General features: G+C 35.2%; 1 protein-coding gene across 2 annotated transcripts in view; it reads left to right on the top strand.

Annotated features, from left to right (window-relative positions):
• The window catches only part of LOC112683335, a 401,285-nt gene that overhangs the window by 377,623 nt on the left and 7,627 nt on the right, over positions 1 to 16,035 (top strand). For both annotated transcript variants that reach the window (XM_025554337.1, XM_025554338.1), the window contains 3 exons: positions 5,244 to 5,463; positions 5,596 to 5,889; positions 8,815 to 10,145. In XM_025554337.1, the coding sequence (XP_025410122.1) occupies positions 5,244 to 5,463; positions 5,596 to 5,889; positions 8,815 to 10,145 (1,845 nt within the window). The remainder of the gene's footprint in view (positions 1 to 5,243; positions 5,464 to 5,595; positions 5,890 to 8,814; positions 10,146 to 16,035) is intronic.

Below are 16,035 nucleotides of genomic sequence, written 5' to 3'. Positions count from 1 at the left end.
TACGCGTCGATTTTAGACACGTTCGACGATGTCCTAGCGGTTGAACCAGTTTTAGATGCCGTTCTGGAGCAGTTGTGCGGTACCGATCGCAGAGTGCCGGCGGCCACCACGTTGCTGAAAGAAGGCCGATGGATGTCGGCTACGGCGGTTGTCGAATACGGCGATCGCGCAGCCGAAGATGCGTTTCGCTTGTTGGCACTGAGACGGTGTTCGGTGGCGAACGCGGTCGACTGCGCGAGACGTACGACCCGCGTGGCCGCAGCGTTCGCGACCGCGTTTTGGACCGGTCCTGTGACTCAACCACCGACGGCCATGGACCGCATGCTAGCCGAGTGCCTGGTGGAAAACGTGTGGGCGGCCGCTGGTCCAGAACTCGCCGGACTAAGCGTCGAACAGTTCTCTGTGTGCCTGAACGCTAAGTTCGCGGACACCCGGCTCTGGAATGGCAGCCGACCGTTGGTCAATTGTTCAGCTATACGGCCTCCGTTGTTTCGACCCGAGATCCGTGAGCTCAGCGAAAGGTTCATGGCGGTAGACCACTTGATGGATCTCATGACCATCGGCGACGACGGCGGCAGTAGCGTATTCGACAAAAGCCACTTGGAACACTTAGAATCATACGTACTGCCTCAGCGACTGGTGGAATATGCATCGCGGTACTACAATTATCAAGTCCAGTATTTCGCACTCACCGACACGCTGGTGTTTAGGTTCACGGACGGTGAACGCGGTGAGTTAGTCGAGCGAAACCACAAGCATCGGTTCGCTGGACCCCGCGACTTTAAACAATACCATAGCGAAGTGTTTCGAATGGTGGACTACCTGAGGTCAGTCTCAGATAATATCTCAGGTAGACGACGGATTTCTAACATCCGATGTCTTCGTTTCAGCGTCATGTCTCGTCCTGATCTTTATTTCGTACCGTTTCATCCGGACGGTACAAAATTATGTGATCTTATCACCACGGACGGGGCACGGATCGCGAACGATCGTCGATAACTAAACTTCTCGACACGATATTGTTATTCCGTTTCAGTAACGGCGGCATTAGCAACGATTCCGACGACCTACCGTTGGCCGTAAGCGATCCGAACGCTTTTAGGTACCGAGAACCCGGTTATGTCGATACACATGACAACACCGTGCTGTACGTGTCGACAAGCGGCCGGACCAAAGTCCGGGCGGAAGTGTACAGATTTTTCGGGGATAAAGGCGAAGTGACGCGCGACCGAAAGTACCAGATGAGGATGGAATGCGATGACAACACGTGGGTGACCATGCACAGCGCCGCGACTGCCGACGGCATCGGACGGCTGACCGAGATGACCGTCGGCCTCTCCGACGGTACCGTGGTCGCGATTACTCGGACGCCCGAGCCTGGGTACCGGTTTGACGTGACCGGCAGAACCGCGGACGGACAGACGACCGACAACCGGTTGACCGGGATGCCGTCATTGGAATACGACGGCAGCGTAGCCATCGTCACGTTGGTCGATGGTTCGCGAACAGTCGCCGAATTCGCCGACCTGGAAACGTTCGTGTGCGAGGCGTTCGTGGCGGACGGCACCCGCGTCCGGATGACGACCGGCCCTGCCGTACAGTACTTCCGACGTGATGCAGTGGATGAACCAGTGACGTACTCCGTCCATGCCAAGCACTTAGTGTGCCGCAGAGACCTATCGGGTTACGAATTCGTCGACGACAGCGCCCAGAGTCAGCTGTTGCGTTGCGCTGACGAGTTTTCCGATGACCCGGTGCGGGTGGTCCGCACGTTGACCCACAGCCACTTAGACGGCCGCACGTCCGAACTATTGGATCACGCATTGTCCGTCCACTTGAAATCCATCGGTGAACTGGCCGACCGGTTGAACGCCAATTTTGGTAGGGCTCTGCCACTCGTCACCGACACGTGACCGGAATGTGTTCTCTCATTTTTCTCATTTCATCATCGAAATCTACGTTAAACGTCAACAAATAGCATTCAATATTGTTGTTTTTTCCATCAAAAACCCAACAGTTTTTCGAGAAAATTTTTATTCAATGATAGCAAAAAAATGATTGTCCTGTATATTAAAACATTTTAATGTTCGTTTTAATTTGAAACACTTGTGAGATTAATTAGCATTAACAACGACTACGGTCAAACGCGATAAGAAAATAATAAATATTAATATAAATAAATAGTTTATCACTATAGCTTGTTCTAATTTTATTATTTTATTTTTAAAGTTTATTTTTATAATTATAAAAATCACTTTTGTTATACATCATAATTTTATCTTATTTAAACGTTAACTCTGCGCGACTTCCTAAACAATTTGCAACAATCATAATTGACAATTATCAAAAAGTTATTGATCGGTTATCGTACATCATGTTATTGTATTAATAATTACTATTATTATTGTTAATTTTTTCAAACACTCAATTAGCGTATACTAACTATACTTACAACTAAACAACTCGCAGGACGGCGTTATTTATGAACACTGCGCCGAACGTTATTGTTAACCGACGAGGCTCCTTAATGACTACCGAGGGACCGCCAAGCGCAAACAAAGATTCTCGCATTAAAACAAATAAGGCGATTATATCATAAATCATGCCAATAGCCAAAGATTTCTCGAAAGTATAATATTTTTCTTTTTCCCAGACCGGTGAAAACTTTGCAAATACGTTTCAATAAAATCGTGTCTAAACACGACTTATACCACTTTCTAATACATTTTTCACCCTAATAACTTAATTGTTCGAATGTGCATTATTCTGACACTCAGGGTATTTAAATCACTTTGCGTGTAGAAAAAATAAATAAAATGGTCATTAAATATAAAGTGCTTTTTATTCTACGTAATATATTCTCCAAGTTTTCATTCTGTGTTTACATTAGTCTAGTTTAATAGAGGAAATCGTGAAATCTCTTCAAAAATATTGTACTAGTAAACGTTTTTTTCTTTTATTATTTAATAATAAACTTTATCTTGTTATAAATATCTAGTCATTTTCGACTCTGAATGAAACGAGCAATGTATTAATTTTACAATATTATACATTTTTCATTTGTGTGTCTTTAACACGATTTTGATTAAAAATGCTCAGTTTAATAATATTGAAAATTTCCTTTAAAAGTTCTAGTAAGAAATTTCTGGGGTCATTTATTGAAATTTTTATAAATTTCCAGAATATCGCCTAAAACTAACGAAAAGTTATAAAAAAAAAAACGTTAAAATGTACTACATACGGGTTTTCAACAAAATCGAATTTTTGTTTTCATCGTAACTAAAAAAATAATAGCAATAAGAACGTCAAATTTTCCCTGAATGCTTATATCAGCATTTTCTATATATGGCATAATTTTCAAAAGATATTTTTTATGCTATTTATAAAAAATTAAAGTTTTCATATTCATTTTAACTTTTTATGAAAATATCAATAAAATTATTTTGACTCAACAAAAAGTCATAAAAACGTATTGCGAATTCCTCGTGTATGTTTTATTGATAAATAAAAAAAAATTAACCTAATTGCAAAAAAATTTAAGAACGTTTGAATAGTATATTTTGAAAAAATAATAACAATCACGAGAATCTGCAACATATTTTTAGTTAAAAGTACATTAAACTTTCAATTTTATACATTAGAATTGAAAATTGGATTCAAGATATTTCTTAAGATTTTCTTTGTAGTCAAAGCAGAAAATTTGTATAAAAAACAGGTGAAAATGTTTTCTAGGCATTACAAAATGAAATTTTAATGACATTTATACTTCAATGATTTTCTATTAAATGGTATTAATTATTTAGCTAAAGACATTACATAGTGTCGAAACATTTTAAAGACATTTTTGGTATTTAAGGCACTTGAAATTTTCGATTTTCTCAAATTTTAGATACTTTTTTTATAAAAATAGCAGAACATTCAAATTTCAACCTATCTTATTAAAAAATATGATTATTTTGCTCTATCAACCATCTTTAGAAATATAAACTGATTCACCCAACCTCGATCGCTTAGAATCGTTTTTCGGGATTAATGGTACGTTAGTTTCAAGTTTTAAAGACCAATACAGAAATACCATTAACCCATATCTGTATATCACCCGACAACACCCTTTTTAATCTAAAACCAAACTGTCGATGTGTTATTTTTTCGATAACACTCGCACACATTATACTATGTATTATTATTTATCACAATCAAACGAAAAGGAAAACATAAAATATCGAAAAATGAACAAAGTTTTTATTTTGTTATTGCTCTTCATTTATATTGTAAAAACGATTTATAATGGCCATATTTTATATATGAGTCGTTAGTACTTCCTTGGGACAATAAGTTACATACATAAGTCATAACTTCAACAAAATATAATATTCGAGACATCAATAAATGCGCAGATACGGTGAATTAATAAAATACAAACAATGACTTATAGTTTCATCAAAAATACAATTTAATTTAACAAAGTATAAATATGTTTGAAATTTCTCAATTTTGTTTTCAAAGTGTTTTAATTTATATTATCAAAATATTTGTTCGACCTAGAAGTTTATTAATTGTTATAACATTTTAGTTGATACGCCATTATTAACATTTTTATTCAAGAAAACCTGTATATTTTGTGAAAACAAATTATAATGTAATAAACGGTTATTATTTTCATGATAGTAATCATAATAAACATATTTATTACGCTGCTAAATTAAACAAATATTATTATTAAATATTTATAAACGTGTCGCGTAATTAAGTATATTTATCAGTTTTATCGTATAAATCTATACATACCCACATAAAACAAAATTAATTAAAATGCGTTCGATAAATTCGTTTTTCTTTTTTACATCACGAATATTATAGTTAACTTTTACAAATCAATTGATATTTCCCCCTTCCATTACATTAAAATGGACTGTTCAAATAGCATGAAAAAATATTTGTCAATTTTCTAATATCATACAGTTAGTAACACAAAACGAATTATATGATATCAAGACGATTTTTTCAAAACAATTTTTTTTTCGTCTAAAACTTTTAATAATTATCTTTCTTATGAGTTAAAAAAAAAACAATTAAAATTCCATGTAATAACTATTGAAATGGGCTAACAGCTTTATGAGGCCAGTCTCCAAATATGAGTAACGAAATATAGTTACTAGAAATTAAGAATAGTAACTATTAACAAACATTGGTCGTACTGTGTTCCGGTGGAATAAAAAATGCGTTTCTCGTAATAATTTCAGAGTTTGGGACCAGTGCAACGTGATTCAAGACTACCTGACGGTGTACGATGGCTCACTGGCCACGGACCCCGTATTGGTGAGACTGTGCGGTGGAGACGCGGTCCCGGATATCGTGAGTTCCGGAACCAATATGCTGTTGGAATTCCATACGTCCGCGTTCGACAACCCGTTCCATCCAGTCCCTTTGAGCTACCTACCGGGTTTCGAACTGGATGTAGAGGTAAAATACGAACAATAATAACAATAACAATGAACGACAAACAAATGTTTTCCCCTGTCGCTCCATTGCGGCTGTTCCAATCCAACCGCTAACCATCGTTTGATTTTTTTTTCCATCCTGACCATTTTCCAGATACTGTTCGTGGACAACAAGTCACCTAGTTATGCCAAGAACACAAGCCAGTGTGAGTTCTTCATCAAGCCATTCAACAACACCAACTGGGGACTGTTAGACAGTCCCAGGCATTCGTTGCCACCCAACACGTCGTGTAAATACCACTTCCAAGGTTCCAGCCATCAGACGGTATGGCTGTCGTTCATCAAGTACCACGCGGCGAGCACCGATCCCAACGCGTATCATCTAAGCAACGAGTGCAACGCCAGACTACGGATCTGGGACAAGGTCGTGTCGGCAAAAAACAAAAAGGTTAGACGACAATATAATATTTTTGTTTTAATACTCCATATGATATTATAACGTATTACGTTGTATACGATGCTTGGTGTGTTCGTAATTTTTAGTTTTTTTTTCTTCGTTTTTATTTTATCTGACTCCGCGTGAATAGTTTTTTAGTACGCGAACATAAAAATATACTTTGAAATTTTTAGACGTTATATTATATGTATTATTTTTTATGGAGTTCAGAAATTCAGTTCGATGCAATAACTTTTAAAATAGTACGATCGTTGGCGACGAAAATCGGTATTTTATTTAAGAAAATACAATAAATTTAATCGTTTTGCAAATCGATTTGTGACACGCGACAAACACAACTTTTTTCAAAATTTCCATTACAAAGGAGAAGAATATGTTTCAACAAAACATTACAGACCAAAAATTAATGATTTTCGAAAAATCTCCATGTTCCAACTTAATCTATTAAATATTTGAGAGGATTAGAGGATTCGAAGGCCGGAATATTCATCCAAAGACTTAGTATCATAAGACATATAATCCTGCACTTGAACTACTACAACGCCCACCGAACCACGCATTAACAATACTAAGTTCCAGAGTTTTGCATGCATTTGGTTTCGTTACACGTAAAACACTAAAGTGATATTATTCAATGAAAAATTCATTATGTCGTCCTGAACGCGTTGCCTCTTATTATAGTTAGGTCAATATTAAAATACACGTCTCCGTTTCATAGAACTTGGTTCAAATGGGATTTTTATAAAAGAAAAAAAACGTTTACGACGTTTTTACGGTATATCACGCACAAAAGAAAATCTGTATATAATAATGGTACTTTAACGTTTGACAACATAAGTTTCTTTTTAGATTAGCCTTTATTGGCCTCCCCAAGGAGTTGAATAAACGTGTACCTACTTTATGTTCAAAATGTCGAATATTTTAATTTAGCGTTCATCCACTTGAATACTGCTGAACGATATTTTGCATTCGTTTATCTCGACATGTGATATTTAAAACGAGTTTCGCCGCCTGTGTACAGTATGCATGTAATGTATTTCAATTTTATTCCCAACACATATCTGAACGAAATCATTTGTTTTTTTTTGCGATTCATATACGCGCATTGATTTTAAAATTTATTTATATAATAGTAGTTGTACTACAAAACAGTATGTAGGCGGTATTCGGTCGTATTCAAAGATAAAGTTTTAAACATGTAAAATATTTGCATATTTCCGTTTTAATTATGCGAATTCGTCATCATTGAATTCATTATCATTTTTGATCGGAAATCAAATAAAACATTTACCGGTAGTGCAGTGAACTGGATAACACTGATACGTCTCGAAACCGAATTTGGTTATTGCCAGTAATACCATTGTTGTTCATACAAACTCTTCGGCCGTCTTAAAAAATTAACACTTTTTAATAATCCTATAGATTTTATGTTAATTTCAAGTGCTACCGAAGTTTTCGTTGAACAAAGACATCAATTATTGTATAATAAATATGCATTTATTATTTTGAACGAAAAAGTAATTCGACTAAAAGTTATGATTTAAATTACGTATCAAATTCGGTAAACTCAGATATAGTATATTGCAGGAGTCACCAACCTTTTCAAACAATTAAACAACATTTGAAATTTTAACTCCCAGGTGATCGATATCCAGGAGAATTTAGGTATTTAGGAAGATATTTGTTTGATAAGCAAAAAAAACAAGTTCTAAGCTTCAAAGAATAACTAACATATTTATTGTTCTTTCATAATAATAATCTAATATTCCCATTATCCGATTATTTATTATGCGCTCGACCGACAATGGTAAAATTAATTTTTTTAACAATCTATCAATATTCCTAGAAATATCGACTGGTTGGCGCCACGCGGTATATTGTGTGGCAAATAAGCTATTTCAGTTAATGGCGACGTATGCAGCACGAGCCGCAGCGAGGTCCACATTCCACCCAAAACTGAAATTACCTTCCCGCGCAAGCTAGACATGGATTTAGTGGGGGATAGTAGTATATTTAATGTCCGACAATTACAATTAATTTATGCGTCATACAGGAGGTTATAATATAAATGTAAGATTTAATCAAAAGTTTATGTTTTGTAAGGGCTGTGGTATACACTTCAGTTTTTGGCTGTACTAGAAATACGCACTCGGCGCTTTTGGAAATTTGCATTTTACCGCTCGGCACTTTTGAGGATTTCCACTTTACCGCCCACTGGGCGGAAGAAGGTCACTTTCTAACGTTTCAAGCTTGATTGAAAACCAAACTTTCGATACAGGCGTGACAAAAAAAAATATACGTGTCCAAAATGAAAGCAATAAAAAACATAGATAATGAACGCAAATCTACATTAAACTAATACGAGAAAAAAAATAGAAATTACAGTGCATTTTTTACATCAAACTATACGTTTATTTGACTCTGGTGAACTTGGAGACACAACATTAACAGTCATTCTTCCGACCCTTTCATTACACTTGTTGGTGACTTTTTGTTTTTTTTTTTTTGGACAAGATTCAAAGCTTTATTTTCATCAAAGGGGCATTTGAACTTTTGCATTTCAGATTCAAGTCGACAACATAGATGTTTGTCGAAAAAAAAAATTTGAAAACGAAACGATTTCTTCTTAATTTGTTGGATTTTTTGAATACTGTAGGGCATCTTTCAAAATTTGTTGGATACTTTTTTTACCTATTATTCAAATTTGAACTTTTTCACTGTTAAGTCGGAAAATGAAATTAGATTCCTGGTAAAAACGGTTTCCAACAATGTGCAACAAAGTGAACAATAATGGGGTGTTCGTCTGTATAATTAAACGTATTATTCGTCGCGGAGACTAGGTCAGAAGAATAACATAATATAAATCGTACCTACTATAATCTTAAGCGTGTGTTTCGTTACGTTTTCTTCTTTCAGCCCGAAACGGTGTTGCTAGGCGAGTTCTGCAAAGAACAAGAACTTCCGCGGCTGTGCGATCATGCGCTGCTAGGCAACGACACCAGGCACGTGCGGCCATGCACGGCTAAGGAGTCGTACACATCATCGGCGGACGAGTTGACAGTGGAGATCTACCTAAAACAGGGCTCGGTGCTGTTCCCTCTGCAGTTCCTGTTGCAGTACGAGTTCGTGGACCAGTCGGCGGAGAGGCACCAAGGACCTGGGGATGCGGGGCCAGCGGCGTGTAGCCGCTCATTTGTCGCCGGCTCCGGGTACTTCGGGTCGCCCAAGAACGTGTTCTTCTACGGCCGCGGTGGCCGCCTGAATCTAACGTGCGTATTCCGGTTCGTACCCGCGTCACCGGACGATCGGGTGCGCGTGACGGTGTCGCGGATGCACGCGGCGGCCGCAGGACCGGGCTACGCGGCGTGCGCGACTGAGACAGACGCGCGCACGGACCGGTCGCGGTGCGTGTACGCGACCGGCAGGGCCAGGGAAGGGGCTCAAGCCCGTGTGGCCGTCACGCACTACCCGTGGCCGGACATCGAGCTGCCGGTGGGCTGCGCGTGCTCCGCGCTCCGCGGCCCGTTCACGTTCGAATCGTACCCGGGCGCTACAGTTCGGGTCGAGTTCACGGTGCGCAACATGAACGTGACGCAGGATCACCGGGACTTCGGATTCGCGGGCGAGTACGCGTTCGTCAAAGCCTCGCAGCCCGAGCGGGACGCGTGTCGCGACGTCCGCAATCGCCGTCGTCTGCGCGGCCCCGGTGGCGTGATCGCACTGGACGGCGGCGGCAAAGTGGCCGAACCGGGCGTGGGTGGCGGCACACCGTCGACGGCGGCCGCGGCCGCGGCCCGTTGCGCCGGTTTCCCGTGGCTACTTGAGCCGGCCACCGCGGGCAGCAGCATGTTGCGCACCGGCGGCTTCGTGTACCTCAAGCTGCACGGTTACGAGATACTGCCGCACCGATGGCGGACAAACTCATTCATGTGCCCCACCCGGAACCGCGTGATCGTGTACACCGGCCCCGGTGACGGTCCGAAAACCGCGCGCATCATCTGCCCTTACGACATCGAGGCCAACTACGCGCCCGGCTCGTTCGAGGTGTTCTCTTCCGGCTGGACCGAGCCGCTCACCGGCGCCCAACAGCTACAGCCCAACTCCAAGACCGTGGCCGTTGAGTTCCTGGAGCGCGAGTACGGCTCATACACCGTCACCTGGATGGAAGTGTCCAAGATGCCACGCATCATGTCCTCCACCAACGTGTACGCCATGCCGTCCAATGTGCACCCCGACTGCGTTTACAGGTGGGCGCACCCTCTTCGTTTTATTGTCCATCCTCGAGACCTTTTCCGCCTGTTCGTCAACCCCATTATCCCTTCCTCTCCGTGCCAAGTTATTGTATAGATGAATTCGAAGTCTCGTTTTGACATGTATATTTTACTCGAAGCGATAGTATGCGCAACTATGTCATTAAACAGTGATGAACTGAAAGGTTATAGGAGTATATTAAGTTTTTTTTTTTTTGCTAGATGTTAGATTTTAACGTAGAATAAAATAGATTCATAAATTCAGTTACTAGCTTTACTCTACACTAAGGTAAAACCTCTTATTGTATAGCAAGAATACTTATCAAGAATAAATTATACTTTGTAGTAAAAAGAAAAATATAAAATAGTAAATAACAAAAAAAATAAATAAAAAAGACGAAAGAAAAAAATAAACATATAATATATGTAATAATATAAAGTAAATAACATACACCTATATATTTTATAGGTGTATGTTATTTACGTTATTATGTATAGAATGAATACAATAAGAAATTGAAATAAAGTATAACATAAATATAATGGATAAATAAATGTAATATAGAAATGCTTAATAGTAAATGTTTTTTTTTTTCATTTTAGGGTATTAATTAATATAGAATTATACCCACGTCATTAGTTCATCGTTTCATTTACAATGTATAATGTACACAAGCTAAAAATACCTTGATATGCGGTTATATGACTATATCGTTCCGTACATGACCTATTAAAGTATTCAAATGTTCAGAAACAAGATCCATGTATTGTATATATTTTAGAATTTTCAATGCTCATTTTTCAGCACAGTTATATAAATTATAAATATCTGTGTTTTTCAGATGAATATCAAAAATATTTCGAAAACGAATAATCAAATAAATAATTTTCTATAAACATAAAGTCAAGGTATACAATCCATAATATCCAATACATTTTGTCTATTTTTTTGTTCGATAATATTGTTTCTTGTAATATATACTCTAATGTGCTGTGAAAATTTCAGTTAATAAGTTATATATAATTTGTGTATTTTTAATTATATTTTCATGGTTTTTAATTTTTAAAAAAAATTGTAGAGTAAATAAAAAATTAACATTATAAAGTAAAAACTAAATACTTAACATTTTCTACATTTCCTACGTAAAAAACGTGTGTACTATAATTTATTCAGCATTAATGTTGTAAGATTTTAAGAGGACCTAGTATCCATTTGAATGAAAAATAAATAAATAAATACATTACTGTTTAATTATTACAATCTGATTATGTATACGCATAGTGCGAAGCTTCTAGTTTAAAAATCGAATTGCCATCCAACTCATGTATCTATGTATCACAAATAAGTGTGGGTTTCACGCGAAAATATTACTATTCAAATAAATGATTAGTAAATTTTACGAAATTAACCCGTCGGTGATTTATAAAACAAATGTAAAATCATATTACCTTAAGATCGTTGGTTTACATTATTTAAAGCAATCTCGGTAATAGCACCATATTCGACAAAATATGATCATCTAAAGGAGAAAAAAACCCTTAAATATAAGGAGTTAACTTGTGACTTTTACCCAACTTATTTTTATTAATTATGTCTGTAAGTACTTGTAATTTCAAGTCATTAAAATTAAATTTTCCGCTATCCTTGTCTTAAGTTACTTTTAACCTTTAAATTATGTATTTGTTTATTAACTTTATACGCTCTCATTACACTTTATCTTTCTCCAAAATATAATCATGCAAACTTTTATGCTGCGCATAAGTACATTAATTTGTTTACCTTCTGAAGATGAAACGTTCTTTTTTTTTTTTTACCGGAAAAAGTTGTGCACATGATATTTTTGAGATAGCCGAACCAATTTTCTGAAAATAATGGCGAGTTACATCTTTTATCTCCCGGGGTCGATTTACGATTTTTGTTCATAAAATAATTCAACATGTTAAACAAACAATACAGTTTTTCGCGATAAAAAATATGACGGTAAAAACAGAATATGTTTCTGAAACAAAAAAAAAATTGAGAACATCTACTTGATCTTCTATCTCGGTTATTATTAAAGTGAAGTTACCCTTGTGTGTTTGTGTTAAGTCCGTATCAAAATAGTTCAGGTCGATAAAGCGATATATATGTAGGCATGCTAAACAGAAACACATTATTACTATACTCTACTCGTAGATACACGTAATATTAATTCTCAAATACGTCATCCAGGACGATGGCTCATTAGATTATTGTTGCCGTGAAAATGCAGCCAAGCACATGGTGCATGCTTTAGGCGACCCGTATAATATACATATGATTAGTGTTGGTTAAGTTACGAGCTGCACTGGTAATTCGATAATTCGTTAAATATTATTGTTGCATCGGATATTAAAGTGCTCGTGTTGTAGTGTTCATGTTTAATACATGAACTTTTGTTTAAAAAAAGACAAAGAAAGTGGAATACCAGTATAACTGCTTTATTAGTCCTTTTTCTTCGTATTTATTTGGTATATTTGATAAATTAGTACACAATTAGTAGATACGAGTAGAATAATAAAAAAAATTAAGTACTAAGGAATAGGAAGATCACCCATTACTCACGACCATAACGTGAAGTAGTATTATTTCCTAAATATTTTGTTTGGTAGACTTTTTATTTAGGTTTTTCCTTGGCATTTTTTTTCACCCAAAATATGTCTTCAGTCCTTAAATTAGAATTTTAAATTATCATTATCAATAATAGAAATAATGAATAGTTATTACGTACACTGGTATAGTTTATTCGCAAAGTATATAAAAAAAAAAAGAAGTCAATCAAGCAATCAATTTATAAAAAAGGCAGATATGGCATGAATTATTTAAAAATCTACAAAGGAGACATTAACTAAAAAATATTGGGAACCATAGGTTAGATCACAATTTTAGGAGACTTTGAAGACCCCGAGTACTTTTGACAGGTGCTTATTAATTTATGATCGACTGCAGTACAGCATTTAATTGTGATTATAATAATACATTTATAAAATTAAACATCAGTACTGTGACAATTAACGCAGAAAATATTCTAACGCACTTTTTGACAGCAATCATATAAATCACGAACTGATATCATTATTATGGTTTAATATAACACATACGGTTTGAATATTATTCGACAATGTTATAACTTAATCTACTAATTTTTATTACAGTACTTAAATATAATAAGAAAATCTTAAATGGGATTGATATGATAAACGAGCGTCGCGTCGTGGTCATAATAAATGCTCATGTCAAACTTTTGTTTGCCTAATTAAAATACATTTACTTAGGTACGAAATAAAAAAACCATGTAGTTGTTGTATACAATTGTCCACGTTTATTAAACCTTAATAATGAGATTTTTTTTAATTGGCTACGTTTTTTTAAAAGGTTCTTAGAGTATATAAAGCTTTAATTAAAAGGGATGTGGTTACATTATACATGTGTAATACGTATTTAGTATTTCCCCGAGCAATGTGCACATAACATGTATGTTTAATTTCGATTTCTGGTTTATATGTAGTATAGCATAGTGAAGCAATGTACTATAGTATTAATCATTTCGTTATAAGACACCATTTCATTTTTAATGTTTTAATCATTAATTAAATAAACTATGTTAATACCATATGATTGAAATTAATGTTTAAATACTACTACACTACTATTTTATCTACATGACCAAATAATGAGAAATTATATCGTTATAATATTTGATACTCAAAATAAAAACATTTCCACTTTATATTCTCAAATAATCAGCCACATATTTTCAAGCTAACTTAATATAAAAATTACTGCTCGGTGGGATTACATATGTAGTACGTAGAATTATAATCAATGTTATTTATATCAGTTAACCTTGATATATGTTCATAATCATTGGATGAAATAAATTCATATTTTAAGCTATAAAAATGTATAATACATTTAGTATTAATTAACCTAAGTATCGCAAAAAAATGTAAATAAATTATATTTATGAAGTAATTAAAATTTTAAATTTAATAAAAAATCAACTGATATTTTTTAGCATATTTTTAATTTTTCTTCCACATAAAAATAAAATATTCAAAAAAAATACAAGAAAAAGTTATCGAAAATTCTACATTATGTAAATATTTATTGGTAACCGTTATAATTTAATTTAGGTAGTAGTATTAATTTGGAACAAAGATGCAAAATTAAGTTCACCTTAAGCCTAATGCAATCTACTTAATGATTTATGAAAAATAATGTAAGAAAAAAAGTCGAAGAAAGAATTAATGGGTTAGACCGATGAATATAGAATTTACTTTAATTATAAATTCAGAAATAAATAAATTTGCATTTTTCCTTTCTGTAATTATTAATATTATAATTCTTCTGTAGTTATATTAAGTAAGCAATTAATAATATATAAGTAAGGAGAAAAAAATGCTTTTAAAATAAATATTTTTACGTTTTAAATACATTAAGAGCTATTATATGGTATGAGGTACTTAAGAATTAAACTATGATGGGTTCGCAGTATAGCCTTTATTGATTTTAAATATTATTTTGTTAAATATCAACACGAAAAATGATTCAAATTCTCAGATATTGACGCCAACGACTTTATAAAATTATATAATTCTAAAATGAAAACGATGTCGTTAAGTCGATTAGTTATAATACTAAAAAACCGGTGTCTAGAAAAGAGTAAGTCTGGCAGTAATTATTATTATGCCTGTTCTTATTAAATAACTCATCTGTAAATATGTTTAAAAACGTTCTAGAAAACGTACAAATAATATTTAATATACGAAAAATACTCTGTATTATATTAATCAAAATCCACTAGAAGAATCACAATGATTATATAATAATAAAGTGCACCAACATTGTTTGAAATATGATAAACAAAAAGATATTTAATTTTTCGCAAGAATTTTAGTCTGTGTACGAAACTATAAGAATGAAAAATGTAATTAATAAGTCCTAGTGGGAGGCCGCATAGTATTTAATATAATGTAATTTGATCCATAGAAACGTATTGGGAATTCGTAATATAAAACAATAAAATAAAACAAAAATTCTGATAAAACTCAATAAAACTACTTATGTTAATTCGAAATGCATGACCATTTTTATGCCGTATGCACAGAAAATTCCATAGATATATTTTCCATCGAAGTGTCGATATTATTCTATATTATAAAGAGAAATAAAAAAACACGAACTCCACGCTATTATAATAATTATTATTATTATTATTCATTATTACGTACAAAAAAATATAATAAAGCAACGGAAAAGTGGCCTATACTCTTTCAACGAGATAAATATTTCATTTCGAAGGATGTTTAGATAACCTGCATCTATCTGCTCCATCTTGCTTTCAATGTGCATCTTCCTTACTCTCTCACCCTTTCACATATACCAATTCCAATTAACACTATCAATTAGACGTAACCTGAATACGCTGGCATCAGGTTAGGTTAGGTTAGGTTAGGGTTAGGGTTAACCTAAGCTGGCATCATACCACTCATATAATTACGAAAATATAAAGTGATCGGCTTTCATTACGTTAATAAAAAACAGTGTTAACGAACATCAGTTATCAGTATGATAACGAACTTTGATGGTGAACAAAAAGTGTATTGCAGGCACTGTTAGCACTGGGAATCCAAACTTGGTGTTTATTTTTATTACACAAACCGATAACAATGATTTTCGATTATGAGTTCGTGCGTAAACGACTTTCAGGTGAGATTTTCCTACGTCCGTGAAGTTGGCCCCCCCCACTTTGTCTTATCGAATTCAAACCTTCACCAATATTTTGGAACTAATTTGGAACTATTTGGAACCAATTTTTTATAATTTGGAACTTCACCCTTTTCTCGAAATAAGAAATTTTCGGTT

This window comes from Sipha flava, unplaced genomic scaffold, assembly GCF_003268045.1.
Source record: "Sipha flava isolate LNK unplaced genomic scaffold, YSA_version1 224_pilon_pilon, whole genome shotgun sequence".
Classification (NCBI taxonomy): domain Eukaryota; kingdom Metazoa; phylum Arthropoda; class Insecta; order Hemiptera; family Aphididae; genus Sipha; species Sipha flava.
The sequence above is the reverse complement of the archived record's forward strand: the minus strand, read 5'-3'. Positions and strand labels throughout refer to the sequence as shown.